The following is a 26,131-nucleotide window of genomic DNA, read 5'->3' as shown; positions in this document are numbered from 1 at the left end:
CGCTCAATGGGTTTGCCTGTGTTTTCTGCTTAGAGTTCTGGCACATGAATGCTGCATCACAGAAGTTTGTTGTAAAGCCGAGGCACAAAAGAAGGAGAAGGCAGGTATGCACCAATGTGCTTGTTTGTAAGTAATATGCTATCACGTTTGTTCTGTGTCTGCTGAACTGTTTCATCCAGATGGAGTCCTGTTGCTGCTCCTGGACTGGCACGAGGACTTTATGTATGATATAGCTATAACAGAAAGTGGTATCTAATGTTGACAAGGGAATGCTGGACTCTCTTGTACAGTGCCTACCTGAATAGTTAAGTGCTTATGTTGTCACCTTTCATTAAGGTGCCACCACAATGTCAATTTCAAGAGAATTTTTGGGTACCCTATGATGTGTGTGTGGCCAAAGCACGGCAGACCCTCTCCATTACATTCATAAAAGCACAAGCTATTTCCTCACATAGGCTCCATTTAATCTGTTGCTGAATCTCAAGAATAGCATTTCTCTCGATATTATAAAATTTTGAAACACCGCTAAATTGCACGTGGAAAAAATAATAGATAAAATATTTTATCCTATTTTGGATATGTATTTTTTTCAGAAACTCCTAACTAATGAAACATTAACAAATCACTTTTATGTTGCACTGGTGACAAGTACCTATTTTATCTTTCTTTGTTTTAAAATAAATATTCTAAAGCGATATTTCGGTCTCCATTTTTTTAAAGGGGAGAAGAAATTAACTTATATTTGTACCTTGGAAAGACAGAAACAATTCTTTGCTTTAGGAATGGAGCTGAAATAATGGTACAGGTCAAAATAGAGCTGGCTCAAGGGCCTGAACAGTGCTGGCAACATCAAACAGAGAGCAGTGAGAAGGGAAGATGACTTTCTCTCTGACTAATGTAACCATCTCAGATTGAGAAAAGAAGTGAGAAAGAAACTGGAAAAAATCCAAAAATCATTCATGAGGATCTTATTTTACATTAGGTGGTTTGCTGTCTTTCTTTAAACTAGCCATTACTCTGCATTTTCAAATCATAATGATGTAATAACTCTTCTGGAAAAAACCATGGAGAAGCACTGTCATAAATGTTTCTAAATGCAAAGTGTGTGAGATGGAGGTGGGTACTGCATTCACTGTATGAATCAAGCAGTGCAGTAAAAAATAGCTTAGGAAGGATTACTTTTTCAGTGAAATAGAAAGTTTATATATGTGGGCCTTGCTGAGAATTGTCTTTTAAAAAACCTAAACTTGGAATTTATTGGAATAAAATGCTTGATTTCATTGTTTAAGCTCAAACAAGTGTTCCAGAGGAGGTGAAATACGAGGACTATATATTCGAAAAAAAAACCCAGTCCATTCCTTTTCACCCTCCACAAAATATCCCAACCAGTTACACAGTAAATATATTTACTCATTTTTACTGCAAATCCAGACAAAATTGACAAACGTGTAAACCTACAATTGTCTTCATAGGATACAGCTAAGGATTTTTTTACTGTGGCATAATTAATCACAAGAAGTATTGTAAAAATCTAGAAGCGGAATTAAGACAATTAACAAAAATATGTGAGAAGCTTGCTGAAACTGTTTCTAGTTATCAGTTATACCTTCTCTGTATTCTGCCATCACTAGGCTTTTTTATGGTTATATTCTCTTTGTAGGTTCGTCAGATTCCACGTAAAATTGAAGAAGAAACAAAATACATTGAGTTAATGATTGTAAATGATCATCTGATGGTAAGACTGGCATACTTATGTTTATCAGTAGAATAAAATCGTCTTAATTTTCGTATAAGTGATAAATAATAAAGAATAACTTTATATATTCTTAGAATATATAGAATATTCTTTATCTATAAAGAATATGGCCAGAATAAGTGCAGTGTCCTTAAGAAAAAAGATTCACGTTGATAGAGATGTCTGAACAATAGCAAGATGATTTCACCAAGAATGCAAGCAGTCCTACATATCAGAGAAAGCATCATAAATTAAAGCTTTGCATCAAAAGGTAGCTAATGAAAATGGGGCTTAAGTTGATGTCTTTCTTTCAGACTTTCTTCAGCACTTGTTTTCAGTGCAGCAGCTCAGCAATCACTAATGTAATCATTGACTTTGTGCAGTGGGAAGATTAATATTGACTAGATTTTTTTGATACATCCGAATAAATTTAGAGAAATGTGTTTTGTTAAACTTGAGTACTTTCTTAGGGAAAAACATAAATGGGCTCTCTAATGTAGTGGGAAGAAGCATAAGAAGGCTTAGAGTATTGAAGAAAAACAAGGCTTAGAGAAGCGCAGATTTATGTCAGTGAAGTTCATTATTAATTAATAAAAGGCATAGCAAAAGAGATGATGAACTCTTCATCTCTCACACTCTTCAAATACGAACAGGGTACTTCTTGAAGATGTGTTTGTTTCAAACACAAATGGTAGGATTTGATCCTGAAGCAACTAGGTAGAGCTCAAAGACCACTGATGCCCCTCAAACTGCTGATTTTATTTATTAGGCGATTTTATGATTCCTTATGGCTTTGAAATCAGTGTGTCTATGCATTTTGTCAGTCCTTTTTGCAAGGTACAACTTCTTTCTTTTACTCAAACTGGCAAAATCAGACAATAGGAGTCTAAAAGGAATTTATCATTCTTATTAGACAATTTTAGTGATACCAACATGCTCTTGTCAGCTCAGTTTGGTGAGAGTAGCAAGAACTTCTTAGATTAAAACAAACGATAAGAGATGCTGAATTCTCTGAAGTATTACGTTTATCCTGAAGACCTGAGGCTGCAACATTTCCACTGGGACCTCGTTTGTCTGGAGACAGTGCTTCCTAATTTTTGGTTAATTATTGGCAGTGCAAGAATCAGCCAACTTAGAAGTTTGTTCTCTGAAGCAAATGTCTTTGAACATCTGTAATAAGCTACATAATTTCATTCCATGAAGAGGAGGTGTGCTTTCAGCTCATCCCTTACCCTATGGCACATAGGCGTGTTTTGCACATTCTTTATGTGTGAAGTAGATGTGGCACTGCAGGTGGACTCAGCCAGCAGCTCCCAGGTCCAGGGACACCTCCATTTATTTCGTGTATCCATTTCATCTTTTATACCGTTTTTAGCTTTGCAGTCTTGTTCTTCTGTTATTCTAGTAAGTGAAACTTCCTCATTTTTCGGTGTTTTTTCTCTCCATTTCTGCTCATAAACCTTCCTTTCCCACCAGCCAACTGTGTATGGGAACTGCTGAGTCACGGCCTGAACCTCTGATTAATCACCTGAGGCGAGCCATGAGTCAGCCAGAGGAGCACAGCTGAAGGCAATTCACCTGTGCTGCCGGAAGGGGGGGAGCCTGGCTCCACCCTTCCTAGACCTATTTAAGAGCTGGCTACCAGAGGGGAAGGATCTCTTCTGGAGATTGCCTCTATTGGTGTTTTGTGGCGAGCCAGCCAGGAGGGTAAGCCTCCCATTTTGTTCTCTTTTGTTATCATTGTCCACTTTGCCTAACTCTCTTGATTATATTGTAACATCTTGATATCCATTGATTATACAATTGTAACATCTTGATATCCATTGATTATATGCAACTGCCTGACACTTCTTATGAGCTAAAAGATCCCAACTTCCGGAAAATGTTCCCTCCAAAATCAAGCTTCTTGGGACACAAGATGGTCAAACATTTCTGAAAATCTTTGCCTTTAAGTCCTGAATTCTTCTAAGATACTTGTGACCTTCATACTCATGGCGCTCATTTATGTCTGTGTTTCTGCAGACAAGAGTACATGAAAAAGTGTCTTCAGTAGTAAAAGAGGTTAACAATGGATTCCTGTTCGTATAGCATTTTTTTTTCTGCTGAAGATCTTAGAATGCTTTCCTTACAACAGTTGTGAAATGTACGTTCAGCACAAGAGACCAAACCATACACAGAGGCTCTCCTCTTGGCATAGTTCTTTTTACTTAGTGGGCTTTTTGGAAAGCGAGCTTGTTTTTCTAAATCTATACTTGTAATTTATCTGTGTTTGTTTTGCAGTGTAAAAAGCACCGCTTATCAGTTGGCCACACAAACAGCTATGCTAAGTCAGTTGTGAACGTGGCAGATTTAGTAAGTATCACTTGACTGAATGTTCTTTTACACATGAGAGATGAGAGATGAGATCATCATATGATTCTCCTTCTGATAAATCAGGAGCTGTTATTTCACGGTGTACCTAATAACAACAAATGCAAAGATTACCAGTTTTCATCTAGAACTGAAGTCAGTCATGTCAGCCTTTGTCTAAAATAAAGCATTAGAGATTTTTTTGTGGCATTTAAGTATCCTTTAACAGATAGATCTGGAGTTGGAAGTTTAAAGAGAATCTTAGATATGATAGTTTTTAACACAAGCTTATAAGTTTTCTACTTGAAACCTAAAAAATTATCAGAATTAGAATACACTAAAATATCTCTTAAATAAAAGGAGAAAAATGAAAATCATCTGAGTAATGAGTTAGAATAGGGACATACAAATGGATTATGTGATTATATTTTTGATACTAAGCAGGACAAGCTGCTGGCTCTTACATCTCATTCTGGAAAAGCATTACTAGAAAAAAGAAGAATGTAGTTCCTACTCTTGAAATGTGGAGTATTAACCCCCAATATTGAATGTATGGCTGCCGGTGAGAGGTTAAATACTCCTGTAGAGGTGAATAGCAGTGAAAACAAAAGGTTTTTTTGACATAAGAGATATCTCTTGTGTCCCTGAAGTGAGCTGGACAATATAAGATGCCCGTTAACCCCAAATCTTTGAAATGTTTGAAAAGCTTCTGTAGCATTGCGTCAAAAACCTCACTTCTGTTCTATGATCCTCTGCCTGAGCAGGACCTCAGGGGGATTTTTCTGTGGAATAAGAGAGGGGATAGAAGAATTAGGCCTAAAATCTAGATATTACTTTCTTTTCATGTTTGTTGTTGCTTTTAAGGGAGACAAAAGCACCTGGGGGAACCTAAAGTGTGTTAGAACAAGCTGAATATTTTGTCATATAAGAATGAAACCTGTTACAAAGAAGGGGTAAACCTCACCTTCTTTCTCCTTGACATAATCTATTTGTTCGTTCTGTTAATGTACTAGATATATAAAGAACAGCTTAACACCAGGATAGTATTGGTTGCCATGGAAACCTGGGCTACTGATAACAAGTTCACCATATCTGAAAACCCCTTGGTGACCCTGCGTGAGTTTATGAAATATAGGAGGGATTTTATCAGAGAGAAAAGTGATGCAGTTCACCTTTTTTCGTACGTAATCTCGTGTGATGTTTTCTTACTGTTTCTTTTCCTTTCCTTGGGGGTTGCTTATCACGAGTGCCTGACGCGTCTCCTTTCTGTTGTGTGTATAACCCACAATAATAAAGAAAATAACATTTCTGAGGGGAGGTGGGAAGAAGTTAAAACAGCACACAATGTGCTTGCCAGTGCAACCAGAGGTTTTGCTCCCCTTTTAGTTTTAACATATTAAGCTTGAGCTGCATGCACTGTAATTAATTCCTGGCTGTCCTGTGCAATTACCTGCTCTGTGAGTGCAGGAGGGTGATGCATGGTTCCACCTTGTACGTTCACTTCTTTAGTAGTAGAGCACAGGCAGCACTGTTGAACTGTGTAAAGCAGAATATTGGCTTTAAAACCCATGAGCTTTCCTGCTTAAGAAGCACTCTGGTCTGCCTTGCTCTGTTGAATGACTTGCATGCTGCAGGATTACTGAAAGGAGCATTGGATCCTCAGAACAGTCTGTCCTTCAGAAAGACATATGATATAAGAATAATAATCTGGAAGGAATTTTATTATCTCTAAACCTCTAAATTACTTTGATAATAGGATTGATGTAACAAACTATATCTAAAAAATAACAGAGACACTCTTGATAAGATTTTTATCCCCAGGAGACAGGCCAGGTAGACTGTTCTGCTTGGAGCCCTTATCCCTCTCCGCTGAGAGATAGGAAGCTATATGAACAAATTTAGCTTTAACTCCTCATTTTCACATGACTCCAGTAGGGAACCAGGATGCGTAGCCCCACTATCCAGCCTCTCGGAGTTTTTTGCACATGCTTAATTACTGTCACTGCTTTCCTATGTGAAGTTAGATCCCTAAGTGTTACTCGTACATTTTAGTTTGTCAGTGTCTCGGTTCTTCATCTGTAAAATGGGAATCATTTTTTTTTTCCCCCACATCTTTCTTATTCCTTTTCTGTGAAATTGTAAGGTCTTTAGGGGACACAGTAACAGTCTCCCTGTGACAGGGACACTGGATAACACTGTAATACAATTTCCAGTGCTACGTGTAACACCATTTTCACTGGTGTTCAAGATATTGTATTTGTAGATTACTTAGGGAATACAGTTCTAAAATTGTGTCCTTGAGTAAAATATGGCTGAGTGGGAAGGGCGAGTGACTGCTTGACTGCTCTGGCAGCACACCAGTTAAAAATCAACTTCCACTTTCAGCACAATTAGCCCATTGTGTTCTGTTTCATGTTGTTTTTCTGTTTTCCTTTGAGAAAACCAGTGTGCACTGGCTTGGCTGGATCAGTACTTCTAAAGTGGTGCAGAGTATCTTTTGTCTCCAGTAACTCGCAATCATTCATACTGACTTGGTCAACATCAAAGGCATCATTAAATTTAGGCTTACAGTGCAGCTGCCACCTGGACGAGATCAGCTGCAGTTCTGGGGAGTTCTGACCCATCAGGGAGCCACAAGGCATCTCCCTTTCTTTTTTGCCACATCTGCATTGCTTAACTGGACATGCGTCTTCTTCCCGGGCCCCCACTGGAAGCACAGCGGCCTCTCTTGCACTCTGTAGCATGCACCAAAGCAGCGTCAAAGTGTGGACTTAGAAAACCACTTGCTAAAGTATGACTGACCATAGAATGGTTTGGGATGGAAGAGACCTCAAAGTCCACCCAGTTCCCACCCCCTGCTATGGGCAGGGCTGCTCCCCCTCTAGCTCAGGCAGCCCAGGGTCCCATCCAACCTGACTTTGAGCACCTCCAGGGATGGAGCACTCACAGCTTCTGTGGGCAGCTGTGCCAGGCCTCACTTCTACATATGAACAAAAGTGTGGTGAGATAGGAAATCTTGTCTTATGCTTTCTTATATTAGGTAATGTGAGAATGAGGAGGGAAGATGGTTAAATTTTTCTGGAGACTGTCTGTCATGTGAGTTTTGTGAGTGTTATCTGTGATTCTCATTTTATTTTTGCATAATTTTTCAACATAGTGATGGGACCTGACATTTGCTCATTTCTCATTTGAAAATAAGATAAATACTAGGATGGGTAGGTGCAAAACTTGTGGGATGAGCAGGGTAAACTTTCTTTTATGTTCCTTTTTGTCAAAGGGGGAGTCGATTTCAGAGCAGTCGAAGTGGTGTAGCTCACACTGGTGGAATCTGCTCCTTGCTTAAAGGCGGAGGTGTGAATGAGGTAGGTGTGGGTACTGGGGTGGATGAAAAGTGGTGGAAATTTGTCTGCAGGGAATTTATCAGTGCAGTTCCTCAAAATATCTTGCTGCTGCTTTGCTGATGCAGAGCCTTAGCACTGCTCTGTGGAAGGGAAGTCTTAATGAAGAACAGAACATGAATAAAGTTGGACATGGGCTCAAATACACTTTCCAGCAGTGTAATTTTTGCAATATTCTGTAATTCATACTTGTGAATACAGTAACAAAAAAGAAGCAGACTTTCTTAACTTATTTGTAAGCCAGCGTTTAGTCTTCCTCACATGTTCATTTTCTATTTCCTCTGAGGTAATTACTTTAACATTATGAATCTCATTTTGCCTTTTATTGCCTTTAAATGAAAAAAGCTTTGGCTGTGCCTGAGATTATAGAAACATAGTGATCATTTTCAACCTTAATGATTCTAAGATCACCAAGTCCAATTGTCAACCCATTACCATCAGGCCCACTAAACCATGTCCCTCAGTGCCACATCTGCACGTTTCTTGAACACCTCTAGGGACAGTAATTCCACCACTTTCCTGGGTAACCTGCTCCAATGCATTACCCCTCTTTCTGGGAAGAAATTTTTCCTAACATCAAACTGAGCCTCCCCTGTAGAACCTAAGGCCGTTACCTCTTGTCTTAATGCTAGTTATCTAGGAGAAGAGGCCAACTACAACCTTGCCACAGCCTCATTTCAGGTAGTTTAGAGAGCAATAAGGTCTCCCCTGAACCTCCCTCTTCTCCAGACTGAACAATCCCTGCTCCCTCAGTTGCTCCTCACAAGACTTTTTCTCCAGACTCCTCTCCAGCTTTCTTGCCATTCTCTGTCTGGACACACTCCAGGGCCTCAATTTCTTTGTTGTAGTGAGGAGCCCAAAACTGAACGCAATGCTTGAAGTGCAGCCTCAGCAGTGCTGAGTATGGAGAGAGATACGTGTACCTAACTGATTACTCTTCCTACCTTACTTACTTCTTTCAGTTTGGAAAGCCTGACTTAATGGCAGTTACCCTGGCACAGACATTGGCTCAAAATATTGGCATTTTCTCAGACAGAAGAAAACTAATAAGTGGTAAGTTTGTATGCTTTTTCACCTCCTCTCAAGAGAATCTTACCAGTGTCTCTCTGACATGTTCTTTTGTAATGTTTCTTACAACATTGGAATACTGTTACTTTTCTTCTAATAAAATGAGGAGACACTACCATTGGTTTACCTCTATTTAAATGCCACAATTTCCCCCTGCCCTAATTGTTGGTAGCACTGGTACCATCATTTTGTTAAAAATAAATTAAAAAGGTGTCTATCACCATTCATTTCAGTGAGATTGATGTAACACCCATAAACTGAATGGCTGCTATGCTGCAGTGCGGAGGTAGAGAGACAGACATTATTAGACCCGGGGATGATGATTAGCCCCCTCAGTCCTGTTACAAAGGATGGATTTGACAACGTATCTCTTTCCCTGTCTGCCTTAAATGAATTCCTCTTCTATATTACCCAAATCTCCTGTATTTATCACTCTGCTGCTGCCATTTATCTACTATTTGTAACCTTGCGTTTCAACTTCCTAATAGCCTGTTAACCTGCAGTGCTTTAATTCATCAATCCTCCATCCCCACAAGCAGCTCTTCCTCCCTACTTTCACTAAACAACATTAGTACTGTGCTTTTTTAAGTGGCATATGACAATTCATTGCGCTGAAAGCCTTACATTTAAAAACATAATTACTATATTGACTAACATAAATGTTTTCACGGATTTTGTTTTCAGACGTTGTAGAGACAGTACATAATGCAGAGGTACATCTGCAAGCAAAAGTTATTGCAGTGCACATAATTTTATTTTGAAAAATACTCCAACACGTAGGATGCTCTGTGCTACTTACATATTCAGTATTCATTTTCTAGCTGCATGTTATTAAACTGCTGTAAGGAAAAGGGGAAAATAGTAAAATTGCTGGGTCCTATTGATTCTCTTATTGACACTGAAAATTTGGGAATCAAATATAATGACATGGGAGAAGGTGGCAGATCTGCCTTGTGATATGCAAATGCTGGAGGCTGACTGCAGTTTCCTCTGACTTCACTTAAGGGAAGGAAAAAACATAGAGCATGTTTTCAAGGTGCAGGATTACAAAGAATCATGCATAGATTTTTGAAAGAAGGCTCAGTGTGTACTGACACACTTAAATTAAGGTGTGTAATAAAAGAACAAATGATTCTTTTCAATTTATATTTAAAACTGCAATAGAATTGATTCCAATGTGATTTTTGTGATAAGAAATGTACTTTGGACTCTCAAGATTCAAGATGTAAATTTTACTTTGTTGTCAGGTGAGTGTAAGTGTGAGGACACCTGGTCTGGATGCATAATGGGAGACACAGGGTAAGACATTCGCTGGAGGGAGGTCATGTCCTGCATACAGTGCCATAAAGAAAAAGCATGAAAATGTTTGTATTTTGCATTTCAGTGGAATTTTTTCTGTGAATTATTATTTTTCAGAAAGCAAACTATTACCTACAAAATATACTTAGAATAGACACTTACAAATATGTGAATAAGTAACTTAATGAGAGGATATAAGGATTTTTAGTAACAGCTGGTTTCACTTGCAGTGCTCAGAAGCTCAACAGCCAAGCCAGGTTCTGCAAAGGAGCAGAACCATGTTTCACTTCTTTTCTTTCATGAGTTTGCTGCTGAATTGTGGAAACAAAGACACATCAAAATTCCTAAAATACTGTGCTCAAATTCCTTGCCCATGTCTCATTTTTTATTACTTCTACTGCAGTCTTTCATTTTTCATCCTACAATTTATATGGTAATGCTAGAAAAAATGCTCCCATGGGAGGTTTGATATTCTTATGCTCACATAAAATAGTCACTGAAGAGATTTTATGTGAGGACTACTGAATTTGTAAATTTCTGCTGTTAGCTGAAATTGATGATGCTTCCTAGTACGTGTATTCAGAACTTAATTCTCCATATTACAGACCTGTCTTCATGCATATAAATTAAACGAGTCTATTGTGAGATACAGATAGTACTCCAAATTTTTAAAGCAATTTTGATCTCACTTGCAGATTTCACAGTTGCTTTGTGGCAAGAACTATTTTGAACAATATAAAGCATATTTCATTCAAAATACTGAAAATATCAATGTGTGCCTTTTTTCACTTTGTGTACCTAAAAGCAAACTGTGTAAGATTTTTCTGATTTTCAATATGACAGAAAGCCAATATGGGGAGACATTCTTGATTCTTCTAAAAAAAAAAAAAAAAAGAAGCTTCCTTATCTAATGGTCTTTAAATTCTTTATTTGAAGTCTGAACCTTTAAAATAATTAGGCATGCGACAAATGTATGCACTCATAGCTTATTATGGAACAATGCGAATTCCACATTCTCTGCAGTCTTTAGATCTAAATCATAAACACTAGAGACTGTAAAGAACAATTATGTTTTGCAGATTATCATTGTTGGCAATGCAGGATTATTTTATGATGTACTTCTGCTAATATTTTGTTTTATCTAGTACTGAACTGATACTAAGAAGCCTTTGAGACTCCAAAATCTGTTTGAAGCATAGGTACTTAGCATAGGGCCAAGAGAGCAATTTCAACTAAGAGAGGAGTGAACTACAAGCAATCTTTAAAAGGGCCACGTGTGAGAAAGGCAGCTGTTGTCCACTGCAGATTGTACGGGAAGAAATAACTGTATTTCTGAAACAGGCCCTGGAGTGGAACTGGTCATGTCTGTGAGAACCACACAGGGACTGTTTGGATTTATGATATTTGGCATAAAATAACTTAGTGGAAACTTTTTGTCTTCTCACTTTACATGAGCTCTGTGTAATTGTTGAAAGATGTTTCTCATTTACTAAAATTATTTAAAATTTAAAGAATGTTGCAAGCAAATATCTTCTGTCTGATTCTGAACAGTTATTTTTAGCAGCTTTTCTAAAATATATTACACTTGTCCTCCTCTTATTTTGAAGAAAGAAAATGTACTATAAAAAGCACTTATTTCTTTGTAGGTATTATCTACCAAGCAAGTTCTCCAAGTGTGATATTGAAGAGTATCACGAATTTTTAAACAACGGAGGTGGAGCCTGCCTTTTCAATAAGCCAACCAAGGTAAGAATCACCTTATTCTTGAGTATTTTTTCTGTGAGAATTATAACTTAGATGAAATCAAGAAGAGTGAAAGACTGGTGTCTTTGGGCAAGAATCCTTGGAAGATGAAGAATAGTTTTCTTTCACATCTGTTCCAAGATCTAGACGCTCTGCAGTAGGGGGAGCACAGCTATGCAACCACGATTGGTTACAGGTGGTTGTGCTAGTCGTCCTCTTGGGAAGAGGGAACAGTTTTCACAGTGACTTTCAGAAACGATTTTGAAAACTGGGACTAATTTTTTTAATACTGGAAGAGGCAGAGCAACAGAGTGAGCCCTGAGAAGCAGGGAGCAGATGCGATGGAGCTGCTGGGAGGGAGCTGCACAAGCATCAGGGCTGCCTGAATGGCTGATACATCCCCTCCATATTTGCCTGTTAAGAATGAAATTGGAGGTCTTTCTGCATGAGTACTGGAAATCAAATGTAGTGGGGAATATCTCCTTTTCTTTGCCTCTTGTGTCTGAATTTTTTACCAGCTAAACAGCTTTATTCACAGGGTGCATGCGAAGACTACGAAATGATGAACTGAGACATTTCAGGGAAATAAATGCAAAGCAGGGCTAAGGAAACTGCAGCCAAGATGTAAGCATTTCTACGATGTAGGATTTGCAGCAGGGTTTCAGTATAGGTCTGCTCTGTTTACTGAAGCGCATGTTAATGTGTAAATTAATTAGAGTAATCTTGAGTCTTTTCTACGTATAATTAATATTATCCCCTATTTAATGGCTGTATTTTAAAAAAGCAGATGAAAGAGGCTAAGGCAGAAAGACAGTACCACATGGAAAAATTGACTTGGTGGCTGAGGTGGCCACAATGCAAAAAGAAAGTCAGTTCTGGGGTACATCTGGATAAACTGTAGCTTATCTCTGAAATGTTATCTCCTTTTCATGGAATAACATAAAAAAGTAGGGAGAAAGCACTGTAATTGAGTAAGAAGTTGCAAGGTTTCTCATTCTTTAAAATGTTCCTGCATTTCAAAATTTGTTTTTTCTAAGTTTATTGCAGACAGAGAGTAATGCTGATCATTTTATTACTTTGCTGAGTGGATTGTTTCCATAGTGTAATGCTTTCTTACTTGGGCTTGCTTTAGTGATTGCGTTCATTTACCCATCTGTCACTCTGAAAAACACAATTACTCTGATCTCAATTTAGATTACTGGCATTTGCAATTTTTTCTAGTGGCATATGAAAATGTGAAAGTCAGATGCAGAAGCCAGGGTGATTTAGACTCTTTCTGTATTGCTGTTTGGGTTGTGTTGAGGTTATAAACAGTGGATGTCTGTCTACTTCACAAGGCTGCCAAGCACACGTGCTTCCTAGCAAGGGTGGTGAAACACCAACTTGTGGTTTTCAAGAAACATGAGATGTGTCAAAATGCAGCATTCAACAGTGCTCTGTTGTGAGATCAGCTGTGATTGCCAAAATCAACTCCAGGAGCAGATTGACCATAAGCTCTTTTCAAGCAATTAGATGAATTATATAGTGTCTTTTGGGGATAAGTCATGCAATTTGCTTCCAGTTTTTGTTCTTTTATTTCACGTTTAGTGGTGCCAGTGTGCTGCAGGAAACTGGAAAATGTCTTACGCTGGATTCCTCTCTCTGTGCCATCTGCTTGTCTGTATTGAGCAGCGCAATTAGAGATGCCGAAGAAGTTAAGATATCTGGAAAAATAAGAAACGAGCAGTTTAAAACAACACTTTAATAATCGTGACAGATAATTGCTTGCTTATATGTAATGTAATTGCATATTGCAGTCAAATTTCCATTTCAGTGGGGGATCTAATAGTAGCTGCCAGCATGTGCTGCAAATGGTGGGCTGGTTTGTGGCACCGAGGCAGCTGCAGGGTGATGCTCCATCCTGTGGGCTGCAGAGAAGCAGCAGCCAGAGAACCACTGTACGCCACCAGCAGTGTGTTTGTGCAGGTGGCTCTCGAGCAGGGTGGTTTCTAGAATGATCCTTGTTTAAGAGATGAACTCTAATTTAAACTAACTTGGTAATGCACTTCTATACCTTCTCCTTCATGTAATAAAAGCCACAATGATGTTTTCTTATGCTCAAAAGGAAAAATTTCTTTCTTTTTGGGGGGAGGGCTGAGGGGTGGGAAAGGACAGTGCTACTACAAACATGCAGATTTTTACATTTTAAGTTTTAGTTTGGTGGGGAGACTGAATGGAAAAGGAAGGGAAGAAGTCTTACCAGCTTATCTGCCTGTATCACATGTTGCAAATTCCCAACTGTGATAGTTAAAAAGAAAAGGAAATAACAACCAACTGTTGCAAGAACTGGTGAAAAATCCCAGCCTCTTTCCTTTCCCTGCATTTCTGAGCCATCTGGCCTCAAAAGACTTCATGGTTATCCTTTCTGAAGGTATATTGCAGGATTCAAGCCGGGGCATATGATTCCAGAATAATTGAGTTACAACTCCTGTTGTGATAATGTGGAGTTGTTTCACAAGTTGTCTTTTACTGTCACACCTTTTGTTTTTAATTATGACTTCTGCTCAGACTGAATCTGCTGTGAAAACGATGGTCTGACACAGAACACACCATGTAATTCAGTGTAACTGCTGAGTTAGATGTTGTTTGGTCTCTGCACATTTCATTTGTATTGTTTCTGCTTCTCTCTCTGTTTGGCACCATGTTTTGGTTAACGCATTTGGAATGTTAGCTGAAAAAACGACAATTGTGGAATAAATACGACAGTGATTCTCTTCAATTTCTGATTATGCCCTGCAGCTTCTGGATCCTCCAGAATGTGGCAATGGCTTTGTGGAAGATGGAGAAGAGTGTGACTGTGGGACAGCAGCAGTAAGTGCAGTGTGCTTTAAATTAGCAGCGAGGTCCTCTAGCTGCCCATCACTGCTTGGGGTTAAATGGAAGAAGACATGCAGTGCTAAGGTCCCAAGGCAAAAAAAAATTCTTCATTTCTCACATTTTTCCATCATGTTTGGCACAACATAGGCCAGCTATAAAACATGAATGATTTATCACCACTTCAATTCTGAAGAGTAATAACAATAGCTACCTATGCAAGGACAGTCCTTAAAAATGATGAAGTATAACCTGGTCAGTGCTACAATTTCAGAACTTGATGAGCAACATTGTGAAATTAGGAAAATGATTTCCTATACTGCATAGCAAGCAGCAATTTCATACTTCACAGTGCAAGCTCTCTTCTGCTTCCAGGTGCCTAGCAGCCTGGTGAAGAATCTGTCCATAGACAGATGTCCATAGACAAGTAGCATGCTAAGAAAGAATGTGAGAAATATGGGGCTCATCTGTTTTTCTTGTATGTTCTGCTACAAATGTCTGTGTTCCTCAGGAGTGTGCCAGCGAAGGAGGAGAGTGCTGCAATACCTGCACGCTGACAGCAGGCTCCCAGTGCAGCAACGGGCTCTGCTGTCGGAAGTGCCGGGTAAGGGCATCATCCTGGCAGTGATACAGGCACCACAGCATCTGTACTTCTTGTCTCTTCTTAAAACAGGCTGGAAAATGATTTGTCCAGGGCTTTTTCCTGTGTTTTAGGCTTGGCTTCTTCAGTTTGAGAGTATGATTAGAAGTGGAGAAGAATCAAAGCCTTCTGGTTTCAGAATCAGGCTGAAATAATACGTGCACAGGCTTACTCAGGGGCCACTCCCATAATGCCTGTTGTGTTGTTCTGTATTTGTGAGGCTGAATGGGAAAATCGTACCATGAATGGCCTGAGAGAAGATGTGATTTAAAAAAGTCAAAGCAGCTAGCAGCAGTGTTCAGAAATGTTCATCTAAAAGACACCTCATTTCAACTTCACTTAGCTATCAGTCCCCCCGTGTTTGTGCTGACTGAAATCCCATTGCATAAAACAAATCGAGTCCTATGTAAACTGCAAGATATTCTTCCTGATACATCCGTAAATAATAAAAGAGATCTAGCCAGGTCTTGGCTGCAAGGGAGCCCAGACAAATTTGACTTCAAATAGTTGTTGATGCTCATTTAATAATAATGACAATTATTATTAATGATGCTAACACTATGGTGGTGTACTATGTGTGATATTTTTATCTTCATCATTTGAGGGTTTCATTTCCTCAGGAGGATCATTATTAACTGCAGACCACATTCTTGATTGTGCTCATCCTAATGGTAAAAAGAAAATGCACAGATTAGGCTGGAACAGATCACATTTGCCTAAGGACATTCCTTTTTTTTTTTTAATGTAATATAAAAAAAATCAGCAGATTGCCAGTGTGGGTGGATTTTGTTCAAGTATCCAAGTCACATGGGCACCACACTGAAGAATCTTAGAAAAAGAATTAAGCTTTTGTGTACCTACATTATTTCTGCAAATGAGAAAGTGCTAGAGTCTTGTCTTTGCACTGTCACGTACTTGTTCACAACAGCCATGGAGTTAGCAGTTGTCCCAAACAAAACGTGTGTGCACATGCAGCAGAAAGCCATGCAGCTGTAGAATGAACTGGTTAGCTCAGGCTTAAGAAGCCTTCCAGGCAAAATAAGAGATCTGAAACACGTCCATGACCAGAGGCACCAATGGTTGCCCTTATGGGATGCCTTCCTGCTTTTACAGGTCAGTGGCACAGTCTTTAATCAGATTGTAAATGTGTTTGTTAGGTCACTTGTTCGTTTTTCATTCTTAAATCCCCATTCAATTAGAAATTGGTGTCAAATCATACCTAATTCTGTATATTTATGAATAGTTTCTGTTCTACAGCAGAAATTTTTGTAATGTGTAATAACCATGATGATAATTTCTAGGGCATTATAGTCTTCTTGGTCTTAAAGGAATTCACAAATATCAGTATCTCTCCCTCTGTGTTTTATTAAAACAAAAAAAGTCACAGACATGTGGAGGCCCTGGCCAGAATAATGCCCCTGCAGTGTTGGTGTGACAGGTCCCTGGGGCCCATGGCAGCTCTCATCACCTGGGGGTGAGGTGATGGCTCAGGGAGCAGTGCCACTCACACCTGCCAGCAGTCTGTGGCTCAGATGGTGCAGTGCCTGCCAGGGGAAGGAAAGCCTTCCCCCCTCATTCAGAACCTTACTATTTCCCATTCTTTATTTTAGTTAAAATGTGAAGAAAGTATTGCATTTAAGGCATGACATGGAGAAACCAAGATACTGATTTTGTGTCCTTTTTTTCAGTTTGAACCTAAGGGTGTTTTGTGTCGAGAAGCAGTGAATGATTGTGATATTGCAGAGAACTGCACGGGAAACTCCAGTCAGGTAATTTTTGGGTCTTATACCCCAGAAATGAAAAAAATGCCTGTTGTATCTTGGTCAATATGAGTGTTACTTTTTTGCATGGTACAGCGTATAAAAATTGTTATTAAAACTGGTGTAAGCTCAGAAGGAAAATATGAAAATGAGATAATATTCTATATGCCACTTGTACTCTTTGTTTCCAAGCATTTCTGAATGATCTATTAGTTATTTTCTCTCCCTATAGTGTTCTCCCAATATTCATAAAATGGATGGATATTCATGTGATAACAGGCAGGTAATTATTTCAATTTCTTTTATGTTCTTAATGGTTTTATGGATTATATCTTATAGAGCTTGATTTAAGAACTTTGGAATTCACCTTGGACAGTGTAATCAAATTCCTGTTTTTTGGGTGCTGGTCATATTTTGGAGCTAAGCATTTAAGTAGGATCATATTACTTGACTTGCTAGAAAATATAGCAAGTCTGTATATTTTGCAAATGCTTTTTCTTTGTTTGATAAGCAAATTATTTGAAGTTGTTTGTATATATTTTCTTTCTTCTTAGGGCATTTGCTTTGGAGGAAGATGTAAAACCAGGGACCGACAGTGTAAATATATCTGGGGTGAAAGTGAGTAAATAATAAAGTTTCTAAGTTGGTTATCATTCATGTGGCTTGAAAAGTAATTTTTCCTGAGGAAAAAATTATGGGAAAATGAATGCTCAGACCCATTGAAAACAACCAGGACTGCGTGCTGTGATCCAGAACTCTGCTCCATTTTGATTTTTGCCCTTGAATTTTAGTTTTTCTTTTGAGTAATTTTGGTACTCCTAGAACTTTAAACTCAGTTTTAAACTTAACTTTATGCTTGTTTTTAACTTTATGTTTGTTTCTTTCTTAGTTCCATGTTTTGTTTTTTTTCTGTTGATGTTCTAGTGCTGACTACATCACCTACTTCTCCAAATAACACATCCTTTGCTCCTTTTTGTGGCATAAGCTATTCTTCAGGCAGAGCTGTGGCCTATTCTGAAATGTAGGAAAGATCAAAGAAATTGCAGTGGACACTCAGTAAGAAGAGCACAGTCCAGCATGTGCACTGCATGTCTCTCTTTGAAGACAAGGCTTCCTGCAATGATGCCCACTGGCTGTGCAGATTACTTTTGTCAAGCAAAGTGTGTATTTAGCTATCATTCAGTTAAAGCTTTGGCAGTTCAAACAAACCTGCATATGTGCAAGAACCACACATGCAAGAAGGGAAAAATGAGTGATTCTTTTGGTCTGGATGGTAATGTATATCATCTCACCAAGCACAGCATATCTGTAGTTATTTTTCTATTGCTATAGCAGATATTTTCTACTGCCTTATGTTTGATTGGCAGTGTTCTAACTGTAAGAGAGGTTTGATCATTTTATGATTGGGAAATAAGGAATTAGGTTGCATTGCAGTACAAAAAGATGCCATTTACATACTCAATTGTGTTGAAAGCATACAGTAATTTCTACGTGGTCACATATAATACCTCTCTTGGACATCAGACATGTTACACATTTATATTAATAGCATGCAGACTGCAACAGTTTCAGTGGTATGTTTACAAAGAACCTTTGACAGGACAAAAGCTCTTTGAATGGCTTCATTATGTTGGGAGATTATAGGAATGCAGGCATTGCTGAAGATGAGTTCCTTATGCATGGCACAGGAAGTTGAGTTTAAATTTGTTTTAGAGTTTGGCTCAAAAGTACTGATGGGTTTGGAAAGCCTATGCTAAACAGCAGGATTACTTGGATGGTAACAATTCACCTGGAGGTTTCAGGGGAGCATCTCCCTTCTAAACCTCTGGCATGTACTATAAGGATATCAAACCTTTGGTATTTGTGCAGAATGTGGTGCTTCCTAAGCAAGCTTTGCTGGTTAGCTTTGATGAAAAGAGACACAGAACACCTCCTCCCTCCACCTCACTCCTTTCTCCCCCTCATTTTGTTTTTCCCTCCTCTTTTTCAGCTCTTGATCTAGTATTGATTACCTTACTTGTATGAGACTGAAGTTTTACATTTAACCTCTTATTAACAACCTAGGGAACCTATAATGACATTTATTGACTAATTTCAGTGGCTTCTGGACATTTTGAGTCAATAAAATTTGTCAATTATAACAAAAATTTTAAAAGAATCCTGTCAACAATTTTCAGTTCTTATTAAGAATATCTTGCAGAATTCCAAAGCACATCTGCAGACCATGATACTGCATTTGACAGATTGGAAAGCTCTGTTTACTATCATGGCGCATCCCTGTTTCCCAGGGCTTGGCTTTTCAAAGTCTTTATCACCTGAGAAGAGATTTGTTTCCGTTTCAGAAGTGTCAGCTGCTGACAGGTACTGCTATGAGAAGTTGAATATTGAAGGGACTGAGAAAGGAAACTGTGGAAGAGACAAGGACTCTTGGATACAGTGCAATAAACAGTAAGTTGATCCATTTAAAAACAGCTGGTGTGGGATTTTTATCCCTTCTTCAGTTCCCAAGATTGCATGAAGAGACCTCTGTGCAGAAGCATGTCCTCTTTTTTCATTCTAATTCTGCTTACAGATCCTTTCCCAGCTCTCTGTGCAGATGTGGTAACTTTACTTTTGTTCCTTCACAAACTCCTAAGTGAAAAATATGCATTAACATGAGAAAGGCCTTACCCTCCTAGTCTGACAATGTGCAAGTCCCTGCATACAAGTTTAAAGTCGCTTTGAAAGTTGTGTCTCTAATTCCTTAACATATGTCAGAGACCGCTTCTACTGCTTCTCCATGGGACAGCTGTTGAACCTTGATAGGATATTAAATCAATTTGATGTGGTTTGTTCTTGACAGTTCTTCATTTGCAGGGCATTGTTGATAATACATCACAAAAAAGGCTCGTTCTCAGGAGAATTATTTTTGTGGGAAATAGGACATTATTTATGGCAGTTCTGTCAGTGAGAAAAAAGCAAAGAATAACAAATATGTTGCAAAAGCAAGTGAAGAAAAACACATTTTTGATCATGCATTTTTCTTGAATTTTCGTTTTTGTGAGTATCTGTTTATTCTCTCAATGCAGGGATGTGCTTTGCGGATACCTTCTTTGCTCGAACATATCTAGTGTGCCCAGACTTGGAGAACTTGATGGTGAAATCACTTCATCAGTCTTGCAGTTTGGTAAAGTCTACTCTTGCAGGTAATTGGAAATCCTGAAAATAGGACTGTCAATATACATCTTGCCTGGGAAACGATGTTTCTCATTCTGAAGTGGAGAACTGTTTACATAAAAAAATAAAAATAGAAAGTGTCCCATTAAGAAATAATCATTATTCCAGCTCAAACTTTTTAACCTTCTGAAACTTTACTGTGTATGGAGAGCACAGCTGTTTTGCAGACCCCTTTGTGTAGCTGTCAGTTTTGCCAATAGAGAGATAATGCTCTTCTCTGGCCTCTCAAAACTACATTCTTTAATATTTGTAGCATGTTTAGTTTGCTGAAAATACTTAGACATTTGCTGCACTGCTAAAGCTAACTGGCAGCTTAATGCATTGCCATATGTTAGTTTAATACCAGTTACAGACCTGGTATGTTCTCACAGCAAGATGAAATAAAGTCCTGCATAACTAAATTCAGTGTTTCTTACAACACAAGCTCTTATGCAAGAAAAATGTTGTTTTTGTCATTATATTCTTTGATGTAGATATACTCCATTTTGCTTTGCTTCACATTAGGGCTGGTGAGATAAATTAGCTAGTGCATACTCTTCCCTGGTCCTGCGCATTGCATAATGCAGGCAGAAATGAAGGTAGCAGCCCAGAGCACTTTCTTGGGTGTCTGGTAAAAGCACAAGTCTCTGGGGATCTTCCTGCTTGTCTTATAGTGGTGGGCATGTGAAGCTTGATGAGGAGACGGACCTGGGCTATGTGGAGAATGGGACGCCATGTGGGCCAAATATGGTGTGCCTTGACCATCGCTGCCTCCCCATCGAATCCTTCAACTTCAGCACCTGCCCGGGCACCACAGACACCCAGATCTGTTCAGGACACGGTGTATGTTCTTATACTCTTCATTCCTCTTGTCCGTTCTGGCTAAGTATACAGTATTGTGTAGCAGAGTAGCTAGACCTTGCATGAAGCCAGCAGCGTGACTCTAGTAGTCTATACTGAAGGAGACTTATCAGTGAACATAATGTGCTGCAGTCTAAGCATCACAGTAAGTCACAGTAAGTAGATATTAATTTTACAAAAATCTTACCAGACATCACTTGAGCTAACTTGCTTGGTATTTCCTCGGGCAGCATTCAGAAGGATATAAAGGTTTTGTTGCCCATTTCTTAGAAAGGAGGGGCTGTGTTCTTCCAAATGCTCTCTTTAATTACTTCTGTTGTGTCAACAGCCAATAAAATTCATAAAGTCATTTGATTTTGTTGGCTGAGAGTTAATTCCCACCGGAAAATAGAGTAGTGAACTGGCTCCCGCCTCTCATGGTCAGTGTCTTTGGTCAGTGCAGAGCCTATGGCTTTGCTGTGGCCCTGGCAAATCTCTTTGTCCCTCACGCAGTTTGAAAGAGTGTCCAGGTCCCTTTGGCTTGGCCGAGATCAAAGGAACTCTTCTCTCTTAATGCCTTTTGTCTCCTGCACTGTATGAGAACTCCCTTTATTATCTGAAATTAACCACTTCTTCATATTAAAAAAATAATTGAGTCTCCTAAAGCAATTTTAGATGGCTCTATTAAATATACATTGAATTAAAAATATTAATGTACTCAGTATCTCCCACTATGTAATATATTACAATATAATACATATATAAAGTGTAATGATGCGTTTAATATATTTATATCTAATACATAAATTAAAAATTGCAGTATATTAAAAACGTTACACAAAATTTTTCAGGCAGTTAAAGTTGGCACATCTAACTGTACCTATTCTGTAGTTTAATTATGGGATAGATTAATTTTATTATTTGATTCTGAACGGCACTTTTGGCTGCAGGTTTGTAGCAATGAAATAAAGTGTGTCTGTGACCGATTCTGGGGAGGAGATGACTGCAGTTCTCGAATCAAAGATGATGTATTTTTTTATAAAGACGCCATCAACAAAGGTATGTAGTTATAATTTTTTAACAAAAATTAGTAAAGCTTGGATTTGAGGAAGTTTCATTAAGCAAAACTAGCTCTCTGACTCTTCCAGCCAGCATGCAACACGATGCACCGGTAGGAGCCTCATCCCCTTTCTTCCTTGTTCAGCAGAAGCACTCACTGTCAGTGCCACTCATGAGTATTTGGTGCAGCACTTGTGACTATCACCAGTGCATCTAGTTGTGCTTTACTTGCCCCAGACATTTCAGTGACCTGATTAAGTGATTGATAGGTTAGGACAAACAAAAATTGACTTGTTTTTGTATCCTGGTGGAAAGATTATAGTTTCTTACATTTCATTTTTGTTTGTAGAGTCAGTTTTTTATTACATGGAAACATGCAGATTGTTGACACAAAATTTTAGTCTTTTACATTTTTTTGAGTGAGAGTTTTTTTCCTCTTGAGACTTGCATACAAGAAGATAAATTGGAGAAAAATGAGAGTGTAAATGTTTTATATAGTCATTAGAAATTTCTCTATGGGGCAGTTTTACTGTCTCCCAGAATGCCATTTCTGGTCTTTTTTACTTTATTCAGCAATGGGGAAGTTTTAAACAAAGACAAAAAGTCCCTTTTATTCCAATGTAAGCATTTGTTTACTAGACAGGTGATATGATTGCAATATAGTAGTTCAGTATTGATGACATTATGTTGGTGTACCTGGCACAACTTTTCCAAGTAGCAAGCATTCAGTTACATGAAGCAGATAGAACTCAAAGTTTGATATACAGAAGAGCTTTTGATGGCCGTGTTATACTTCAAGATGGCATTGCTGGTTACAATTAGTCATCTGAGTGCAAGTTGTTCAAGCAGGTTTTTGAGAGATGGTGAATTTACTATTCTTGTATACTTTATCTTGAAAGTGCATTTTTTTCCCCTTTCTTGTGTTTCTAGGTGTTGTTAGCACAAACATAATAATAGGAGCAATTGCTGGCACCATTTTAGTATTGGCTCTCGTTTTAGGGATAACTGCATGGGGTTACAAGTAAGTAAATTGTATTCTTCTTAATTTAGTTAAAATATGCTTATTTAATCTGATAATTGGCTACGTTGTGATAGAAACAATTCAAACATCATCTAAAGAAATCCAGATTTGATTATATTTGTACAGTATCATTTTTTATAGTGTTAGCATTTCTCAGAGGATTCTTATATGTATAAGTGATTTTGCTTTTGGAGGGCTTGGTCCAGGTTTGAAAGATTTTTTTCTTTTTTCTTTTTTTTTTTTTTTTTTTTTTTTTTTTTTTGCTATTATCTTTTATTATTGGAAACGGCCAGATTGTAATTTTACTGCATCTAACTAAGGAAATGCCAGATTACAGTCTGATTCATTTACAAATCTTTCCTAATGACAGAATAAATTTAGAAAGATTTGCCTTCAGACAGTAAAGCCTTATGTTTCCCTAAACAGATATTTGTCTTCAGTCAGCTTAACCCCAAATCAATTCAAACTTTTTTTTTTTTGTGAGAAAGACCTGCAGTGTGTAAATAAGTTGTGACTTCTTTCCTGATGTAGAACTGTAAGTACTCTGCTCACTGAAGGTCAAAGTGGATTGTTTTAATCTGATTGCTCTTTTTCAGTATTTCTCCTCTTGTGAATTTCTTCTAAAACCAGAAAAGTGTAGTTCTTTTGCATACATTACAAAAAGTCAGGTGCTTATTTAGCCACTGGTGTTTGAGTGAGAGTGACTGTCAGAGTCCTTCCTCCGTGAGCTCTTGAGGCAAGTTGCACTGCAGGCAGTGCTGTGGCCAGGACACAGCCCCTTGGTTTGGCATTACAAGTTGGCATGTCCCCTGCCCCAGCATTACTCTGAGGTAGGCTGAGGGCAGCCAGGAATACATAAGGAAAGAGGCTTTTTTTTTGGAAAAAAAAGCTCAGAGGATTAGGATAGTAAAAGGGCAGGTTATGCTGCCATGATAGTTCAATGTTAGCTGCTGGAGGTATTTGAAAATTTGAGCTTGTATGTTGAGTACAGCTCCAGAAGTTAAGGGCTAGTTTGGAGGTTAGCCAGAGAGATTTGCTTTTGGAAGTGGAGAGCAAAAGGGCACCATTCATCAGCAGCACCACAGTAAATAGACTTAAAATTGTCATGAAGGGCACTTCCAGGTCAGTGCTGATGTCATCCGTCAACGCGAGTGTTTTTCCTTGTTTATTCTTGTTTATGATGATGTTTATTTCAGAATTGGTTTTTGTTGAAAAATTTTGAGCAAAATTTCCATTCTGTATATGTTTTACTGTCTACGTGTACCTGCATACTGATAATGTAAACATATTTCTTTCTCTTCTTTTTTTATGGAAAGAAACTACAGAAGACAGAGGTATGTGATAAAAGTAATGGAATGTATTTCTAGAAAATTCTGAAAATATCTTTTCTTGCTCATTTACATGCTGCAAAGAAAATATAGGGGTGATGAATTGTCATATTTTAAGAAATATTTACTTGAATATATAAAATTAATGTTGATTCTGTACACATTGCTTGAAATCTCAATTTCACTGGACTCATTAGCAAAAGTAATGTTTACTTAGAGCATTTTAGGAAAACAGGAGAGTATTTCCAGTAAAAGGCTGAAAATCTGCTATTAGGGATGAAATTATCCTTGAGATCTGAGGATTGAATAATTAATATTCACACAATATTTAGGAGCCTTCTGAGACAAATTCATTTCCAGTGCTTCTTTGCAATTAATGCAAAGTACTGTGCAATTAAATCAGTGTGTGAAAGGAGAGCCCATTCCCTACAGCCACCCTGCTGATGTATTTGTAGCCAAATCTTGGCACCAGCTTCAGAAGAGGCCTCAGCTTTTACACTTCAAGTTGGTGGCCAGAACTCAAACTCAAAGTGATTTGGGGTTCAGCTCCCAGAAGACCACCATCATCTGCTTCACAAACCAATCTGGGAAGGAGATCTGCTGCTTCTCACAGGCCTCTGCAGATGAAACATTTTCTCAAATTCTCCTGTTTTCTGCCCGTGTTACCAGCCCCTGATCCAAGCTGTTGCTTTGTGTGTTGCTGCTACCTGTTGTGGTTGTTCTCCTCTGCTTGTGTAGTGCTTTCTCTGCCAGACTTAAAATACAAAAAGCAGAAAAACTCTGCAAAGTGCTGGTAGCTTTATGTTGTGCACAACAAGCTCAGAGAGAAGACAGAAACAGTGACTAGAAGAAGTCAAAGCAAGCATTATGGTTGGACTGGCAGGTAGGAAATGTCACCAGGCACAAGGAAGGAAGAATTTGGGAGTTTGGTGGTGCTGAGTGGTGAATGTTGCATCCACAAACACATACATAGCCTTTGAGTTATTCTGTTGTTGGCAGAGGACAGAAGGGACCTCTAAGTATGGGAAGAGACTACCTCCTGTGAATAGCACTGGAATACTAGAGAATCTCATGTTTTTCACATTTCCTAAGGATGTGGTCAGTTTGCAGCTATGTCTGTGGGCATGAACAGAGAGAAACCAGTATAGGTTACAGCTTTTGGAGGTGATGGAGGGATGGAGATACTTCATGAAGAAAATGAAGTTTGTAGAACTATTCTGAGGAACTGTCTATTCTAAATAGAATTATTTTGGATATGTACACAGAGTGCCCCACAAGCGTTAAAAACAGGCATCTACCTCAGTGTCTCTTTTTTAAAAATAGTTTATTGTTAGTCCTTAAATAAAGATGAAAACAAGACATTGAGATATTACTTAAAGAAGCATAACTAAAGGAATAGTATTTGATAGTGCTAAGTGAAACAATGAACTGGAAAGTCACAAAAGGAGTGAATTAGCAAGGATTCTGTCAGCTGGGATAAGGTGGATGTATGGGAGCAGCTATTTCTGACCAGGCAGTGAGAGAGCACTTTGCTAGAGGAGCCCTGGGGAGCAGAACTGTGCATACTCTGTCAGTACTGAAAAGGTGTAGTGGCTGAAGAACGGGAACTCAAGAACTGTTAGAGAAATAACATGCAAGTACTGTGGTACATTAGTGATTTCATATTTCAAATACTTCAGGACCATTATAAATTCAAATCCGGAATGAAGAGACACCAGTTCCAGTCTGGAGTTGGACCTAATTTAAGGATGAATCAATCTTCTGATAAATGTGCATCTTGATAGGGGAAAACTGAAGCCAAAAATCCTTGGACAGTGCAGGGATAATTGAACTGATGGTATTA

The 26,131-nt window shown here is 38.4% G+C and overlaps 1 protein-coding gene across 1 annotated transcript in view; it reads left to right on the top strand.

Annotated features, from left to right (window-relative positions):
* Positions 1–26,131, top strand: part of ADAM22 (ADAM metallopeptidase domain 22) — a gene marked incomplete at both ends in the record, with an annotated part of 121,611 nt that overhangs the window by 77,249 nt on the left and 18,231 nt on the right. The window contains 19 exons of the mRNA XM_079538354.1: positions 34–104; positions 1,661–1,735; positions 4,016–4,087; positions 5,098–5,264; positions 7,362–7,446; positions 8,445–8,535; positions 9,798–9,849; positions 11,496–11,595; positions 14,371–14,442; positions 14,957–15,049; positions 16,774–16,854; positions 17,078–17,128; positions 17,400–17,463; positions 19,188–19,293; positions 19,914–20,030; positions 20,715–20,883; positions 21,831–21,939; positions 22,870–22,960; positions 24,277–24,294. Of these exons, the coding sequence (XP_079394480.1) occupies positions 34–104; positions 1,661–1,735; positions 4,016–4,087; positions 5,098–5,264; positions 7,362–7,446; positions 8,445–8,535; positions 9,798–9,849; positions 11,496–11,595; positions 14,371–14,442; positions 14,957–15,049; positions 16,774–16,854; positions 17,078–17,128; positions 17,400–17,463; positions 19,188–19,293; positions 19,914–20,030; positions 20,715–20,883; positions 21,831–21,939; positions 22,870–22,960; positions 24,277–24,294 (1,684 nt within the window). The remainder of the gene's footprint in view (positions 1–33; positions 105–1,660; positions 1,736–4,015; positions 4,088–5,097; positions 5,265–7,361; positions 7,447–8,444; positions 8,536–9,797; positions 9,850–11,495; positions 11,596–14,370; positions 14,443–14,956; positions 15,050–16,773; positions 16,855–17,077; positions 17,129–17,399; positions 17,464–19,187; positions 19,294–19,913; positions 20,031–20,714; positions 20,884–21,830; positions 21,940–22,869; positions 22,961–24,276; positions 24,295–26,131) is intronic.

The sequence above is a fragment of the Tetrao urogallus genome (genome assembly GCF_951394365.1).
Source record: "Tetrao urogallus genome assembly, chromosome: 7".
Lineage (NCBI taxonomy): Eukaryota > Metazoa > Chordata > Aves > Galliformes > Phasianidae > Tetrao > Tetrao urogallus.
Note: the sequence above shows the minus strand (reverse complement) of the source record. Positions and strands in the feature narration are given on the sequence as shown.